We start from the raw sequence: 13,383 nt of genomic DNA, 5'->3' as shown, positions 1-13,383 counted from the left end.
CAAGAAATTTGAACTAATAAAACACAACTCTTTACTGTTATAAAAGTGAAGTAAAAGTAAATAATGAAAGGAAGGAAGTCTCTTAAAATTTATTACATTCCAAAGCTTGAAGTTCTGTGTTTATTGGAGAAGTCTCTTCTGATGTTCTACAGTGTGCCCACAACAGCTCCTTTAATGAAGTCTCATAAAATCTAATATAATACTTGATTGTTGACAAATCATATACATGTTTGAGGCCCCGTGCTCAGTGGATCCAGACATTTCTTACATAATTCCATGAAATTTACAGGTCTGTCATTCCCGGGTTGTGGATAATGGCACGAGCAGTGACCAGCTGGCAGATTTGGATGCTGGGAGTGAAATCAAAATGAAAAACTATATAAAGCCAGAAAAAATCATGGAATCAACTTTTACAGACTAAATGCTTGACTAAAGCCAGAATGTTCCCAATCAAGATGGTCCTCTCTCCTCCTGAGCTCCCTGTTTTTGAAGAACAGATCCTGTTGGAGGCACTGGGAATTCACCCTCAGTGCAGCTTCTCCTCACACACAGCTTACATTGAGCTCCCTGCACATCAATTCTATTTCTCAACTGCACATGCAAATGTTCAGATCTGACTGGCAGTGCAATATTTCCAACTAGCAAAGGAAATCCAGATTTTCCCCTGCCACGTTCTCCTAAACATTCACTCTCTGCCTTGAAAACAGCTCCTGACACTCTCAGCTCCTCCACTGGAGATGCCTGCAGCAGCAAGTGGGATATCTTTGTGTCCCATTAAATGTCAAGTATTTACACACCATTACTATCAAGTTATTAAAAATTTGAAATAATTTAACAAGAAAAAGGGTGAATGAGAAAGAAAATGAGTTCTGAATTCCAGCAGTAATTGAAGTGAATGTGAAGGCACCCATTTAATATCATATCTCAGGATATAAAATGCACGAAATTCCTTAAAGCTCACCTGGAAGCAGTCACAGGAGGAAAACCCACACGATTTCATTTGGAAATAACAGTTAAGTAAAGATGCAGGATTTCTAGCTCATGTGAGCATTAGCTGATTTTCACTGGGAGGCTCCAATGCACGTCTGCAGATGTTGAAGCAAACATTCCTGCACCCTTTGGGACAGCAGGAACTGAGGGCAGCAGTTCAGTGCTGCCAACGAGAGCTCCCAGTGACACCCCTCAGTCACAGAATTGCTGGCAGGAACAGAACCTTGGAGAAGTCACTCCATACATACCACATCATTGGGGAGGCTCTGAAGGTCATCAAAAGGGGTTTCCAGTGTGTTGGTGTCTACGTTAAGGATCACCACATCTTCCAGGGCCATGCTTCTTACTTTCTATATGTGAGCACATTCAGGAAAAGGGAAAGGAAAATGTAAGTATGGGGAATTCAATTTTATGCATAAAGGACACAAATGATGGCAGAACAATATGGAACTACAGAACCTCAACCATTTTAAAAACAATCAACATTCATGACTTCCTGTCATCATTTGTTTTATTTGTTCATTTTACAATGCTAAAAAATTAACCTTCAGATGGCAGAGGGAAGTTTTCTTAACAACATGCACACTGAAATTTGTCAAACCAGAGGGTCTGTGATTATTCAAGCAAAGATTTATTTCAAGCACCTCTACAAATGTTTGTCTTCGTGTCCTGTTTGCACATTTAACAGTTTCTAGTCAAGTCAGGATTTCGAGCAAATATTTTTATATTTGGGAATTAATTTAATTAACAACAAAGAGTGGATTTTCCACGAGTTGAGAGTTGCATTAAATCAGGGATGGGAACTAGTTTCCAAAATCCAGGTTGAATTTTAGAAGGCTAATAACGACAAGTTTACAACTGCATTTAAGTAAAATGGATGCTATGAGAGCCTAATCAGTTAAAATGGGGGGAAGAAACAAAGCTAAGAGAATTTTAATTCCACCATATCCTGGTCAGCAAGTTTGAACTTTCTCTTCTGTCCCCATGAATTGAGGAGAAATTTCTAATCTACTAACAGTACTTATACATAGAAAAGAAGAATCTATTTCTCAAAAAAACGACCATCAATACCTGTGACTCTGAGTGTCTGAAGGTATCTGTGATCTAAACAAATTTAAATACTGCCAGACTTGATTTCCCTGCCTAATCAACAGTAAATGAGTCACTGATACCAAACAGAGCAGCTTTAAACACTGAACGCTTCTTCCACTAACAGGAGACTTGAATTATTTTATGACTGACTAATCACACAGGTTTAATCTTTTCAAATAAAGCTTTGAAAACTCAAAATCAGAAAAACTGGAATTATAGAATATGGTAATTGAAGAAATTTCCCAGTGACACTGTAAAAAATGTTTAAGTACCTGGCTACCTACACACAGGACCAAATGAAAGTTACTGAGCAGGAAAGTGAACAAAAACATACTCAATTTTTAATTAAGGTTTTGTGGGGTGGAGGGAATTGTTTCCTTTAAAAGAAAGGAACTAAAGCCCTAAAACAATGGCAAAGTTGAGCCTTAGGCAGCTAAATAATTACCCTCAGTTTTCAAGGCTCAGTCCTCTGTCTATAAAGCAAACTGCTGTGTACTTAGGGCTGAAAAAAAACCCAACAACCATAAAACCCACTTTGTAGACATTTAAGTTTAGGTCTTCATGAGACATTTCTTTAACTTCAACAGAAGAATATTACATTTAATGCTTGCCATATAAAGAGCACCAGCACTGCCTGACAAGCCAGGTACTTTGCTTGCAGGAACCAAAGGTCACCCCGTTGGCTGCATCTGATAAACTCTAAAGCAATCCAGGAGCCTTGCTCCTTCTAGGAGTCCGGAAGCACCAGACAAACTGATTTGCTCCTTCCTGTTTCAGAAAATTAAAAATCTCACTTATACTCAGAGGAGTCTAAAAACCTCCAACAAAAAGGTCTTGCAAAGTACTTAACCAAAGCCAGAAGCTTGTCAGGCTCGGTGCTGGCAGGACAAGACAGAAGGAGGAAATCCTTCTCCTGCTTGCTGCCAAAGAAGCAGCACAGTGTGGGGAACGTGCCAGGGGTGTTTCTGTACCTCTGGTGGTGAATCTGCACCTCCCCTTCAGCAAAACGTGGGCTTTTCTGGAGACACAACAGCCTCGTGCCAAGCAGGGCTGGGCCAGGGGGGATAACCCACCAGGATGCACTCGTGGTACAGGGACTGTAAACACTGTTCAGGGGGATCACCCCACACCTGGCCCACAAATCATCATATCCAAAAGGAGGCTGCTGTGAAACTCTGCTGGGCTGCACCTTTACACCACCAAGGCCTCAACCTCACTGTAAAGATTTGCAATATTTGTACAAAGGCAGAGGATTTCCCTTGAGACCAGCCCTCGGATTTAATAAAACACTGGAGACTGACTTGATTAATAGCATCTGTCTTGCAATGCATTCAAAAACATATAATTTTTTGATGGTCCAATTGTGGCTCATTCTACAGAAATGTAGACTGACCAGTTCATCTTAATCCTTAGTTGGGTTTATCATCTCTCCTGTCACTATCACTATCACTTTTGATAAAGCTAGTATCAGGCAGTTATAAGGGCTTTTGTTAAATAACCACACACTTCTTTCACTAAACCTGGCACCTCATCAGCCCAACCAACATGAAAATCACAGTATTTACTCTCTCGTTGGAATTTGAGTAAAAATTCCCAGCATTCAGTTGCAATTCTCACATTAAGCCCCACTGGATTCTGTGAATCACAAAAACATGTAGATCATCTTTCACAAGTACAGTTTGTGTGTTCTCATAATTTTCTGGAAATGGGAAGGGACAGCCACAAGCCACACACAGCCCCAGTCCATATTTCACAACTTCCTGAAGAGCTAAACAAAATTTTACAAGTGATACCTGTGCAACAGCCTGGACTGTATTCAGTAGGTTTGTATTTTGCTGAAAAGAAATGTGGATAAGCAAGGAGCAAGAGGAAACATGAACATTACAGATTCCTTATCTCATTTTCCCACAGTCAGGGATGTACTGAGTCAAAAGGAGAGATTCAGTGAAAATGTGCATCCCATCTCACTCCTGCAAACCTTTCTTAGCCATCCTTGCCCAATTACTTGTAGCCATAATTAATCACCTAAAATCCATCTAAATCAAACTAACATCTACACCTGCCTTTTATTTTAAATGTCTCTTTTTAAAAGAGTGGAGAGGTATGGAAAGCTGGTTTAACAAGCACACTGAACCCATTGTTTATGGCCTCTATAAACATGGCTTAGTAAGAATTACTGACTTAATCAGAGAGAACTTATCTCCTGGTGAAAAGAGCACTTTAAATTTCAGAAATGGCACCTTTACTGTGAAAATCTCTTAACTTTTCAAACAAACTCCGGGGGGCCTTAAACACCAGGTCCGTAAATAAGAGCAGTCCGGGTGCCTGCCCTGCTCACAGGCAGCCAAACACTTGAGTCATTTAAATGTTTTATGTGGAAGTTCACAAAAACACAGAAACCATATTCTAATAGAGGAATTAAGGGGTGCTCCTCCATCCCATTCTAGAAGCAATATTCATCCATAACAATAACAGTAGTTTACACTAAATGCTGTTTTATCAGCACTGGCTACACTTGGCAGGTTCTGCATTTTCTGCCATAAAGGAATCCCAGGTTAAACTTCTTTCAGGTGAACAATTCTATTGAATAGTTTAATTTTAAACAAAACAAAACAAAAAGTCCAGAACCATCAAACACCAGCACCCCCTGCTTTTCCTCCCACAAACCAGGTTTGCGTAACTTCACGGCTAAACTGCTGCCAAAACATAAACCAAGGCGATCGTGAGGTTTTATAACCAGATACAAACGTGATCAGCATCTTAAAAATGTTCTAACAGTGAAAGGGTAACATACCTTGCACTGGTTCTTTTGGAAAGGCAGAACTCCTAACAAAAACGAATACTCTTGCTAGCCTGTGCACTAGCTTTGAAATCGTTAAGAAAGTATGATTCACAACAAGTCTAAAATCCATTTGCTTAATGACTTGTCTCCACTGAATTAATAGTTTCCATTTATTTTCTTAAGGAAAACACCACAACCCTGCAGACAACAATGTGTCAATCTGGCTGCCAGAAGCAGGAAAGGCAGCGGATATAAAATTTTATTATTTCATGCCCCAAGAGCAGCCAGAAGGACTTAATGAAATCAGGGCCAGATTTACAATCTGAAATGGCTATTCAGCAGACAGCTCTGCTTAAGCGGGATGTGCCCCCTGACCCCGGGGCCCTTTGATCCGGGCACAGCAGGTGGGCTGCCCCCCCTGCCCATCTCCCACCCTTCCGCCCGGGCACCCCCAGCCTCTACAGGTGATTCCCCAGATCCTTATCACAAGCAGCTGTTGCCAACTGAGTGACAAACAGCACCCGTGCTGCTGTGGCACACCACCAACACCTCCTGCCTGCTTGGTACTGCAGGGCTGCCTTCTGGAAACCCACCCTCAAACAGCCCCCAGAACCCCTCAGTAAAACGGGGCTGCTATTTCCATTTTCCCAATAACTGGATAAAAGACAATTCCATAAGTAATCTGCTCCTGAAACCACGTACAGCCATACTGGGAATATTTGTGAGTGCCTAAACTGCTTTTAGGGGTTTAAGACCTGGATTTAAGTTAATCTATAACCTTCATTAAGATCCAATGGAAAAGCTGCACTTCCTCAGTTACAGGTAGAAAAAACATTGATTTACTAAGTCTAAATGGGTGGGAAAAGCTAATTACTGCTTCTCACCCCAATCAAAAATATAATTAACAATTAACAGTACCAGTGGCAGATGCCAGTGGTCAATGAATTCTCAGGGTGTGTTCAGGGAAGGGGAGCCCATGGCAGGGCCAGGCCTGAGCTCAAGGCTCGTTAGCTCAGACTCAGTGCACACTAATTGGGCTGTGGTCACAGGGGACCCCGAGCAGGGCATCCTCACCCTGAACAGGAGCAGGGGAATGTGCCAAAAAGGGCTCCACAAATGGGTGTGGGGGATTCTGAGGGGCCCAGCTCCACTGCCCTGGCTGCATAGGACATGTCACCAACACAGGTGAGATCAGCCATGGCGTCCTGCCATGTGTCACACAACAGGAATCTCACTGAGTGTTTCTTTCCTCAAGTGAATATTTTTATTGATACCAGGTTAGAGCAAAACAAAAATCTGCTCATGTAGCTTTTATGATATACACCAGTGTCCTCTTTCCTTAGGAAAAGGGTTAGTAGAGCATTCTGAAATGCAATGTGCAGTTTCACACATAAATCCATCCTGGATAATCTTGCAAGGATAATAACAGTTCTGAAGTCCCAGAAAAAGTCTTTGAATAACTGGAATATGAATAAAAAAGATCAGAAACACTTTTCCAGTCACTAATTCTAAGTGCACATGCTGGGTCTGTGCCCCAAGCAGAGCAGGAAAGGGTGGATGTTCCCCTAAGTGGATCCCGGCCCTGTCACAGCTCCACATCTCAGAGCCCAGCACAGGCATCCCCAGCAGTCAATGGAAACCACATGTGCCCCATTCCAGCACGGAGCTCCCAGGTCAAGGGCATTCCCCTCCATCAGCACCATCACACTGATAACCTTCCTACACAAACACTTGCAGAAACAATCGTTTTCTCTGACAAAACAAAAAAAGCTGTGGCTAAGTTTGACACTGCTTCTGATACAAAGATTAAAACAGCCTACAGTGCACAGGCAGAAAATAAGATAGTGAAAGGGGTGTGTTCTTTTGATAGTTTCATTTTCCTATCTCATTATTTATCACTACTAAGTACTTATCTTCATCTAATATGAATTCAATTAGTTCCATAAGCATGTTCCATTATTCATGTGATAGCTCCAGCCTTGCTTATCCAACAGCTTATAAACTTTTAGCCTTCTTTGAAGTCACTTTATGGATTGCTAAATGGAAATCTTATAAAGAATGACTAACTAGGTGATGATAGAAAAGCTGAAAAATAAGAGCACAAAACACAGCTCTGTATTTTCTACCAAGGTTTTCCCCCATAAATCAGTTGGAGCCCTCTGACCTATAACAGGAGATTATCTTATCTCACTGGAGAACATTTCAGTCACAGCAAATTAGATTTAACAGTCAATGGATAGGCTTGATATTTTAATCATAAGAAAAATTTGTCATTTTCCATTAAAATAACTGTTCCTTCTACAGAGCCCCTGTGGAACACGGGAAACTGCAAACTAACTTTAAGGTACCAGACAGTCCAGGAAAGATCAGTGGAGCTGAGAGAGGCTGGATTTTGTTTAAGATCACCAACACTTCTGCTTCTTCCAGAGGCCCCATTCCAACACTGGGACAGCAAAAACCACAGAAACAAGACTAGAGGTAGGAAAGAATTGTTTCCTATATCCCAAATCCCATCTTGCCTTCACACCACAGCTTTCCCTGGGCAAGATGAGGCTGCCACTAATGCTGGCAGGAGGAGGACAAATGCAAGCATGGGAGCTGCAGGGGCAGAGGCTGAGCCCAGCCCGACCTGCAGCACTGCCTGGGCTCCACCTGCCTCAGCTGCAGTGCCAGGCTGGCAGGGAACCCCTCATCCTGACACTCACACGTGTGCATTAACAGAACACTTCTAAAGCCCTGTTTGTGACATTTCAGCGTTTAGAGAAAAAGGAAGACTGAATAATGGCAGTAGTTTGTAGTTCTAGTTTATAAAATTATTTTGATATGGAAAAGATAATGCATTTTTAAATAAATACAACTGCCAGATCATGAGAAAAAGAATTGCTGTTGCAACTACGATGTTATTCTAAAAAACCCACACAACTTTACATGTGAAAGAAGGGACAAATAGAGTGAGCATTCAGCACCACAAACAAGAGGTAACCTAGGAAGTGTCCAGCTCATGTGACAAATGCCATCTTTCCCTCGCCCAGGGGACACAAATTCTGCAGCACTTGCCATCAGAAAGATCCAGCAGCCATCGTGGAATTCTATGTTATTTTTCAATAGAAAAAGCAGAGTTAGCTCCGAGATGCAGTTCTATCTGTATTCAATTTATCCATAAGAGCAGAGAAAACAGTTTGGTTTATTTATTTAATTTATTTGATAAGGCACTTTGAATAACTGTACTTTGCCAAAGCGTGTCTGTGTTCCAGAATCTCTGGCTATTCAAAAGCCAGACTGGATTTAGTACTAAACAGATTTTTTCACAAGTTACTAAAATGGATGAAAATTGGCTTCTCCAAGAACAACTCCTTTTTTTGAGTTTTTACAGATGGAGTTTGGAAGGCCCACAGAGCCTTGCAGTCTGAAACACAGAGACAAAGGAAGAGGCAATGGATTTATGGAGCAAGGCAGGAGTGAGACATCACACAAAGCAACTCCAAGGTGTAATTATTAATATTTTTTTTTAATCCATTCCCAGGCCAACCACAGAGCTTGTTGTGAGCACAAATATCTGTGAAAGCTGCCAAGTGTGTGCATGGAGATATTCTCCCATCATCTTTTACAGATATCCCAATAATCACACCAATGATTGCCTGGGGTGGATATGGGGCAGAAAGTTTCTTGACTGATTTGAAAAATACATTTCTTCCTAGATATTCCCTGACTCCTGCCTGTGCAGTATCCAAGGGTGATTATGAGTACCCCTTGAACAGAAGAATATGATGTGCAAACAAATGTACATGTTGGCTTTTAAACTAACTGGTTATTCACAAACACATTGTACTGCAATTCTTTACTTGGCTTAGCAGTACAAAGGGCATAAAAATCATCTGTACCCAGGACAGTATGGAGAAGAAAAAAGACATCCTGTACATTTAATCTATCTTTTCATGAAAAAACTGACTTCTAAAATTACCTCCCATTGATGCTGGAAAAAGGGGGGATGTTACACAGCACACACAAACACACAGGGAATCATTATTACACACATTTGCCCTAGTGAAAGAATATTCATCAATATTTCCAGAAATGACACATTTTTATGGACAATACAAGAACAGTTCCTTGATGTGGTGTAAACCCCAGCTCTCTAAACTGTTCTGTACCCTGAACACGAAGGCTCCATTTCCAGCCAGGCTCTGAACCAGGGACACAGGGACACCCATGCCCAGAGCAGACCCAGCTCCAGCCCTGCCCCAGGAGCTCCCTGGGCACTCCCAGGGAAGGGCACACTCAGGAAGGATGAGGATCTCACAGGCACCTTAAATCAGTGTCTTTTGCTGTCCCCCAGATACTTTTGAGGAAAGTCATCCACTGTTTCACCAGTACTGGAAGCAAAAGCAAATGTGCTATTTCCACTTTTAGAGTTTTTAAAAAAAAGTCACATGAATTACTGGGAATTGTTTATAGGAGAAGCTTTCTGTGAGGGCTGGTGCTCTGCCAGCTTTGTGTTAACATTAACTGCAAGTTCCTTCTTTTCAGATCTTTTGAACATTAAAAAAATTACAATCTGTCTGCAAAAGCCTAAAAGAGAACTGTAACTGTCAACATTGTGGTTTAATATCGACTCTGCCTTTGTGCCTGAGTCCAAGCAAGGCACTGAACTGATTAAACGAGGCCCCAGGGCAGGGAGGGGAGCACGACTGAGCTTGGGGAACTCTGCCCAAGGAGAGCAGGGAGCAGATCAGGCTCCTGAAGATCCAATGTTATCGTGAATGCCTCACTCAACCCCCCCAGCACTCCCAAATTAACAGCATTATTTCCTTTTTAAGCGCATGAATGAATGTGTAATTGCTTGCAGAATCTTCAGAAATGGGGAGACTTACCTCCATCAGACTTAAGTGTATTCCAATGAGGTAGGGCATGGGGGCACTGCAGAGAGGAAAAGAAACACAGCTTTACACCCTTGTAACGCTGAATAACACACATGACTTGTAAAATTAGCTACAGGAAAACACTGGCACACTGGATTCAATTTTGCTTAAAAAAATAATAGATACATATATCCAAACAAATCACACGTGAACAAAGTGTTAGTCCATATTGGAAAGATGGTTTTTAGTATGCAATAGCCTCCCACTCCTGTAAGACTTTGCTTTTTCTTGACATCAGAATTTCTAAGTGGCTAACTTTAGGCAGGTACCTAAGGACAGTGTTTAAACACATCCCTAACACTGGGGTCTTCTGCTTGAAAACCAAACAAAACATGTTATTGCAATGGTAAAAACACACCTGGATTTTTCCAAGAGTGTTCGTTCAAAAACTTGACCTTACTGTAGTGTCAAGTGGTTAATTTAATGTATTCATATCACCCAGTACTACTAGTTCTGAATTTTTTGAATAAGTCCAAACACATTTTTAAGCAATGTACTTTTAAGTACAAATCTTGACATGTTCTCATTTGTAAAAGAAAACATAAAAAACACTTTTGAAGATCCTGATAAGCTCCAGAGTTCCTGGGACACCCACTGATACCAACATTCCCCCCCAGGACACAAAAGTTCAATAGCCCAGGGGCTCTTAGGCCAGGTTTTGGCCTGGGACAGGGGTGACACCTTTGTCAGCCTACAGAACAGCAGCGGTTAAGGGGACAGTGACGTTCTCCAGGTCCCTCCCCTGAGCAGAGCCCCGGTGGGAGCCGCGTGTCCTTGTCCAGGATTTGCAAGGCTGAGCTGCTCCCAGCCTCCCCCTCGCAATCAGAGCCATCAGCGAGGCTGCCAGAGCTGCTAATTGCAAATATGGCACATCCTGCCTGCGAAACGCAGCGCACACAGACAGACACAACTTCTAAAATAGAGCCTCAGCTCGCTTTGGATGCACAAACTCAAAGAGCTCATTTTCAATTTCAGATGAAAAAAATGAGAGAAATGTCACTGTACTGCCTTGGATTAAAATATCTCCCATATTGCTGCTCTAAGCTGGTGCCTACTGCTCAGTAAGAGCAGTACAGTGCTGAAAAAGCTCCTGAGACACCAGGCCAGCAAAAATCCCTGCCTCTCCTTTTCCTGAGAAATACCTTTAAAAATATATTTACTGATAAGCATATTAATATTTATGTTGTTTATTAATACACCCCCTCAAACTGCCACTCTGTAGGTGAAAACAGCCCCTGCAGCACACATTCCATGTGAATCCATTTATTTTCTTTCTGAGACATTAAACACATACAACTTCCACAAGCCCTTCCCAGTTCAGTGGCAGAACACTCCAGTGCCCTGTCCCACTGCAATGAGTGCACCTCCACAGCCCCCTGGGAAAGAGCCCAGAGGGGCTGCTAGAGCACAGAATTATCCCAAATGTTCTGCGTCCTGGGGATCCCACAGGGGGCACCTGGAACACGCCCCAGTCCGTGGCAGGTCTGGCTGCTCCCCAGGACACACGAGGGCTGCTCAGCTGAGCCCTGCTCTGTCACACACACGTCTCGTTGTGACAATGCCATCTCTTCGGCTCCAGGGGCCACAGCCCGGGGCAAGAGAACAGCCAGGAATTTTATACTGAGGGAATGAAGCCCTGCTCTGGCTCTGGCTGCTCCAGCCCCTCCGGTGCCACCAGCACCAATGTGGTTCCAATTAAGGACAGCACAGCTTCAATCCCCACCCTACAGAGCCGGGACCACGGCAGGAAGTCTTAGCCTGCAAACGTCTCATCTACTGGAACCTTGGCTAATGTAATGAAAGGAAGCAGGAAGAGTGCAGTATTCCTGAAAACCAGCCATTTATTAACACCTCCAAAGTAGGAAGAAAAGATATAGCTTGAGATACTTGGATCAGCTTTGAATGCAGAGGCTCATCTTTTCAATTTTGAAGTGACAAATATTACATGTAAGGGCAATACAGCACATAAAATAATTCCAGGAACTGCATAAATAACCTCAATAAAATGCAATTCTGGTAAAGAGCATAAATATTTCCAATAAAATCTACCAGAGAGATTCTATTCTTCCATCATCACTCATCAATATGACTGAATAGGAAACACACCTAGAAGTAAATGCCCAAAGTTCACGTCAGGCTTCATAAATTGCTTTTATCACCATTTCTCTTGCCCATTATTTAAGTGGACCTTTAGCATCCTGTGCAGGGGAATGTGGTGTGTCCCCCCTCCCCAGCCAGGGCACACTCAAACACTCCCTCCTCACTTCCATTCAGCTCCCGAGCCGTGGAGCACTCCAGCAGTTTTCAATATTTGATCAGGGTAGATTTGTACTTGCAAGACTTCCAAGTGAAGTTCAGCAAGACACATCCCTTGTATAAAGGGCAGAAACACTCAGCACAACCTTTAATCCTTCTGGGAGCCCTGGCAGATTAAAGACTGCCCTTCAGAGCAGGCCTTCCCCACTGCTTGACACTTCATCAGTCCTGGGGCTTCTTACAGCCACAACTACTAATTACTCAAAGTTGTTTGCTGGCAGCCAATAGCCATTAAGTGCAAAATTAAGAAGTATCAGTTTCTACCACATGTATTTACTGCTCAAACAAAGTGCCTGCATGAGCCTTTTGGAACAAAGAGAGGGGTCATTACTCCTCTTGTGCTATGCTGGCTCCCAAGGCAATCAGCCTTATTTATAATCAAATGAGTTATATAGGTAAATATCAAATCATTAAAGTAGCAATGCATAAGCATGAATATGGATTTTGGGGACATAATGGCTATATATTGCCTATTTATTACAGTTGCATTTTTACAATTTCTTTAATTCGTTTCCTTAGGCAAACTAGAGACCTCTTAATTATGCTCCCAAGAGGTGGGCAACTACTAATTGGAAGAGAAGCAGGTGAAATAGAGGGACATTTCTTCTTAAGTGAAAAAAGCCCAGCCTTAAAAAACACTGCAATTCACCAGGAAAGTAATGTAAAAGCCCAAGGATCTCCAAAAGGTTCCTATTTACAGCTACACAGGGATTTCACCATTTTGCTTCATTGTTGCAGGAAAATGGATGAGAGCACATTTACCACATTCATGAGCTGCTCTACAAACATTGACTTAAGGGGTGCCTGTCTCCCACCACTGGCACTTCCCTCTCCAGGGCAGTCTCCTGATTTCTCTTCAGATTCCTCATTGAAATGCAACAGAATTCCACCCGAAATTTATTGGGGTAATTGATGCAAATTAGAAACCTGACTGCATAAATTGGAAGGATGCAGAGAAGGCACAGCTCTGACACCAGGAGAGAGCTCCAAGAGGCTTTAGTGAGTGCCCAGGTGTGCCAGGCTCAATGGCAGTGCCCACCCAGGGCTCCCTGGGCAGGAATCTTTGTTCCCAGCAGCAGGAGGACTCCAGCTCCACCCCCACCTACTCCAGGAGCACATGGACTACGTGCAGATTTAGAAAATAGGAGAAAGGGGCTAGAAAAGACTCCTGGAGAAAGGGCAAACTGCCCCAAGAGAAGTGTTTGTTCAGCAGCTGTGCCAGGGTGCTCTCAGAATTATTCATGTTGGCTGCTAAGCTGCCTGATAGAAAAGACTGCTTTACTC

General features: G+C 42.6%; 1 protein-coding gene across 7 annotated transcripts in view; it reads right to left on the bottom strand.

Annotated features, from left to right (window-relative positions):
- DENND1A (DENN domain containing 1A) overlaps positions 1 to 13,383 on the bottom strand; it is a 147,639-nt gene that overhangs the window by 58,913 nt on the left and 75,343 nt on the right. For all 7 annotated transcript variants that reach the window (XM_088177648.1, XM_088177651.1, XM_088177649.1 and 4 more), the window contains exons 11-12: positions 9,736 to 9,781; positions 1,239 to 1,340 (exon numbers count right to left, since the gene is read on the bottom strand). In XM_088177648.1, the coding sequence (XP_088033774.1) occupies positions 1,239 to 1,340; positions 9,736 to 9,781 (148 nt within the window). The remainder of the gene's footprint in view (positions 1 to 1,238; positions 1,341 to 9,735; positions 9,782 to 13,383) is intronic.

The sequence above is a fragment of the Sturnus vulgaris genome, chromosome 22 (assembly GCF_052056855.1).
Source record: "Sturnus vulgaris isolate bStuVul1 chromosome 22, bStuVul1.hap1, whole genome shotgun sequence".
NCBI classification, from domain to species: Eukaryota; Metazoa; Chordata; class Aves; order Passeriformes; family Sturnidae; genus Sturnus; species Sturnus vulgaris.
The sequence above is the reverse complement of the archived record's forward strand: the minus strand, read 5'-3'. Positions and strand labels throughout refer to the sequence as shown.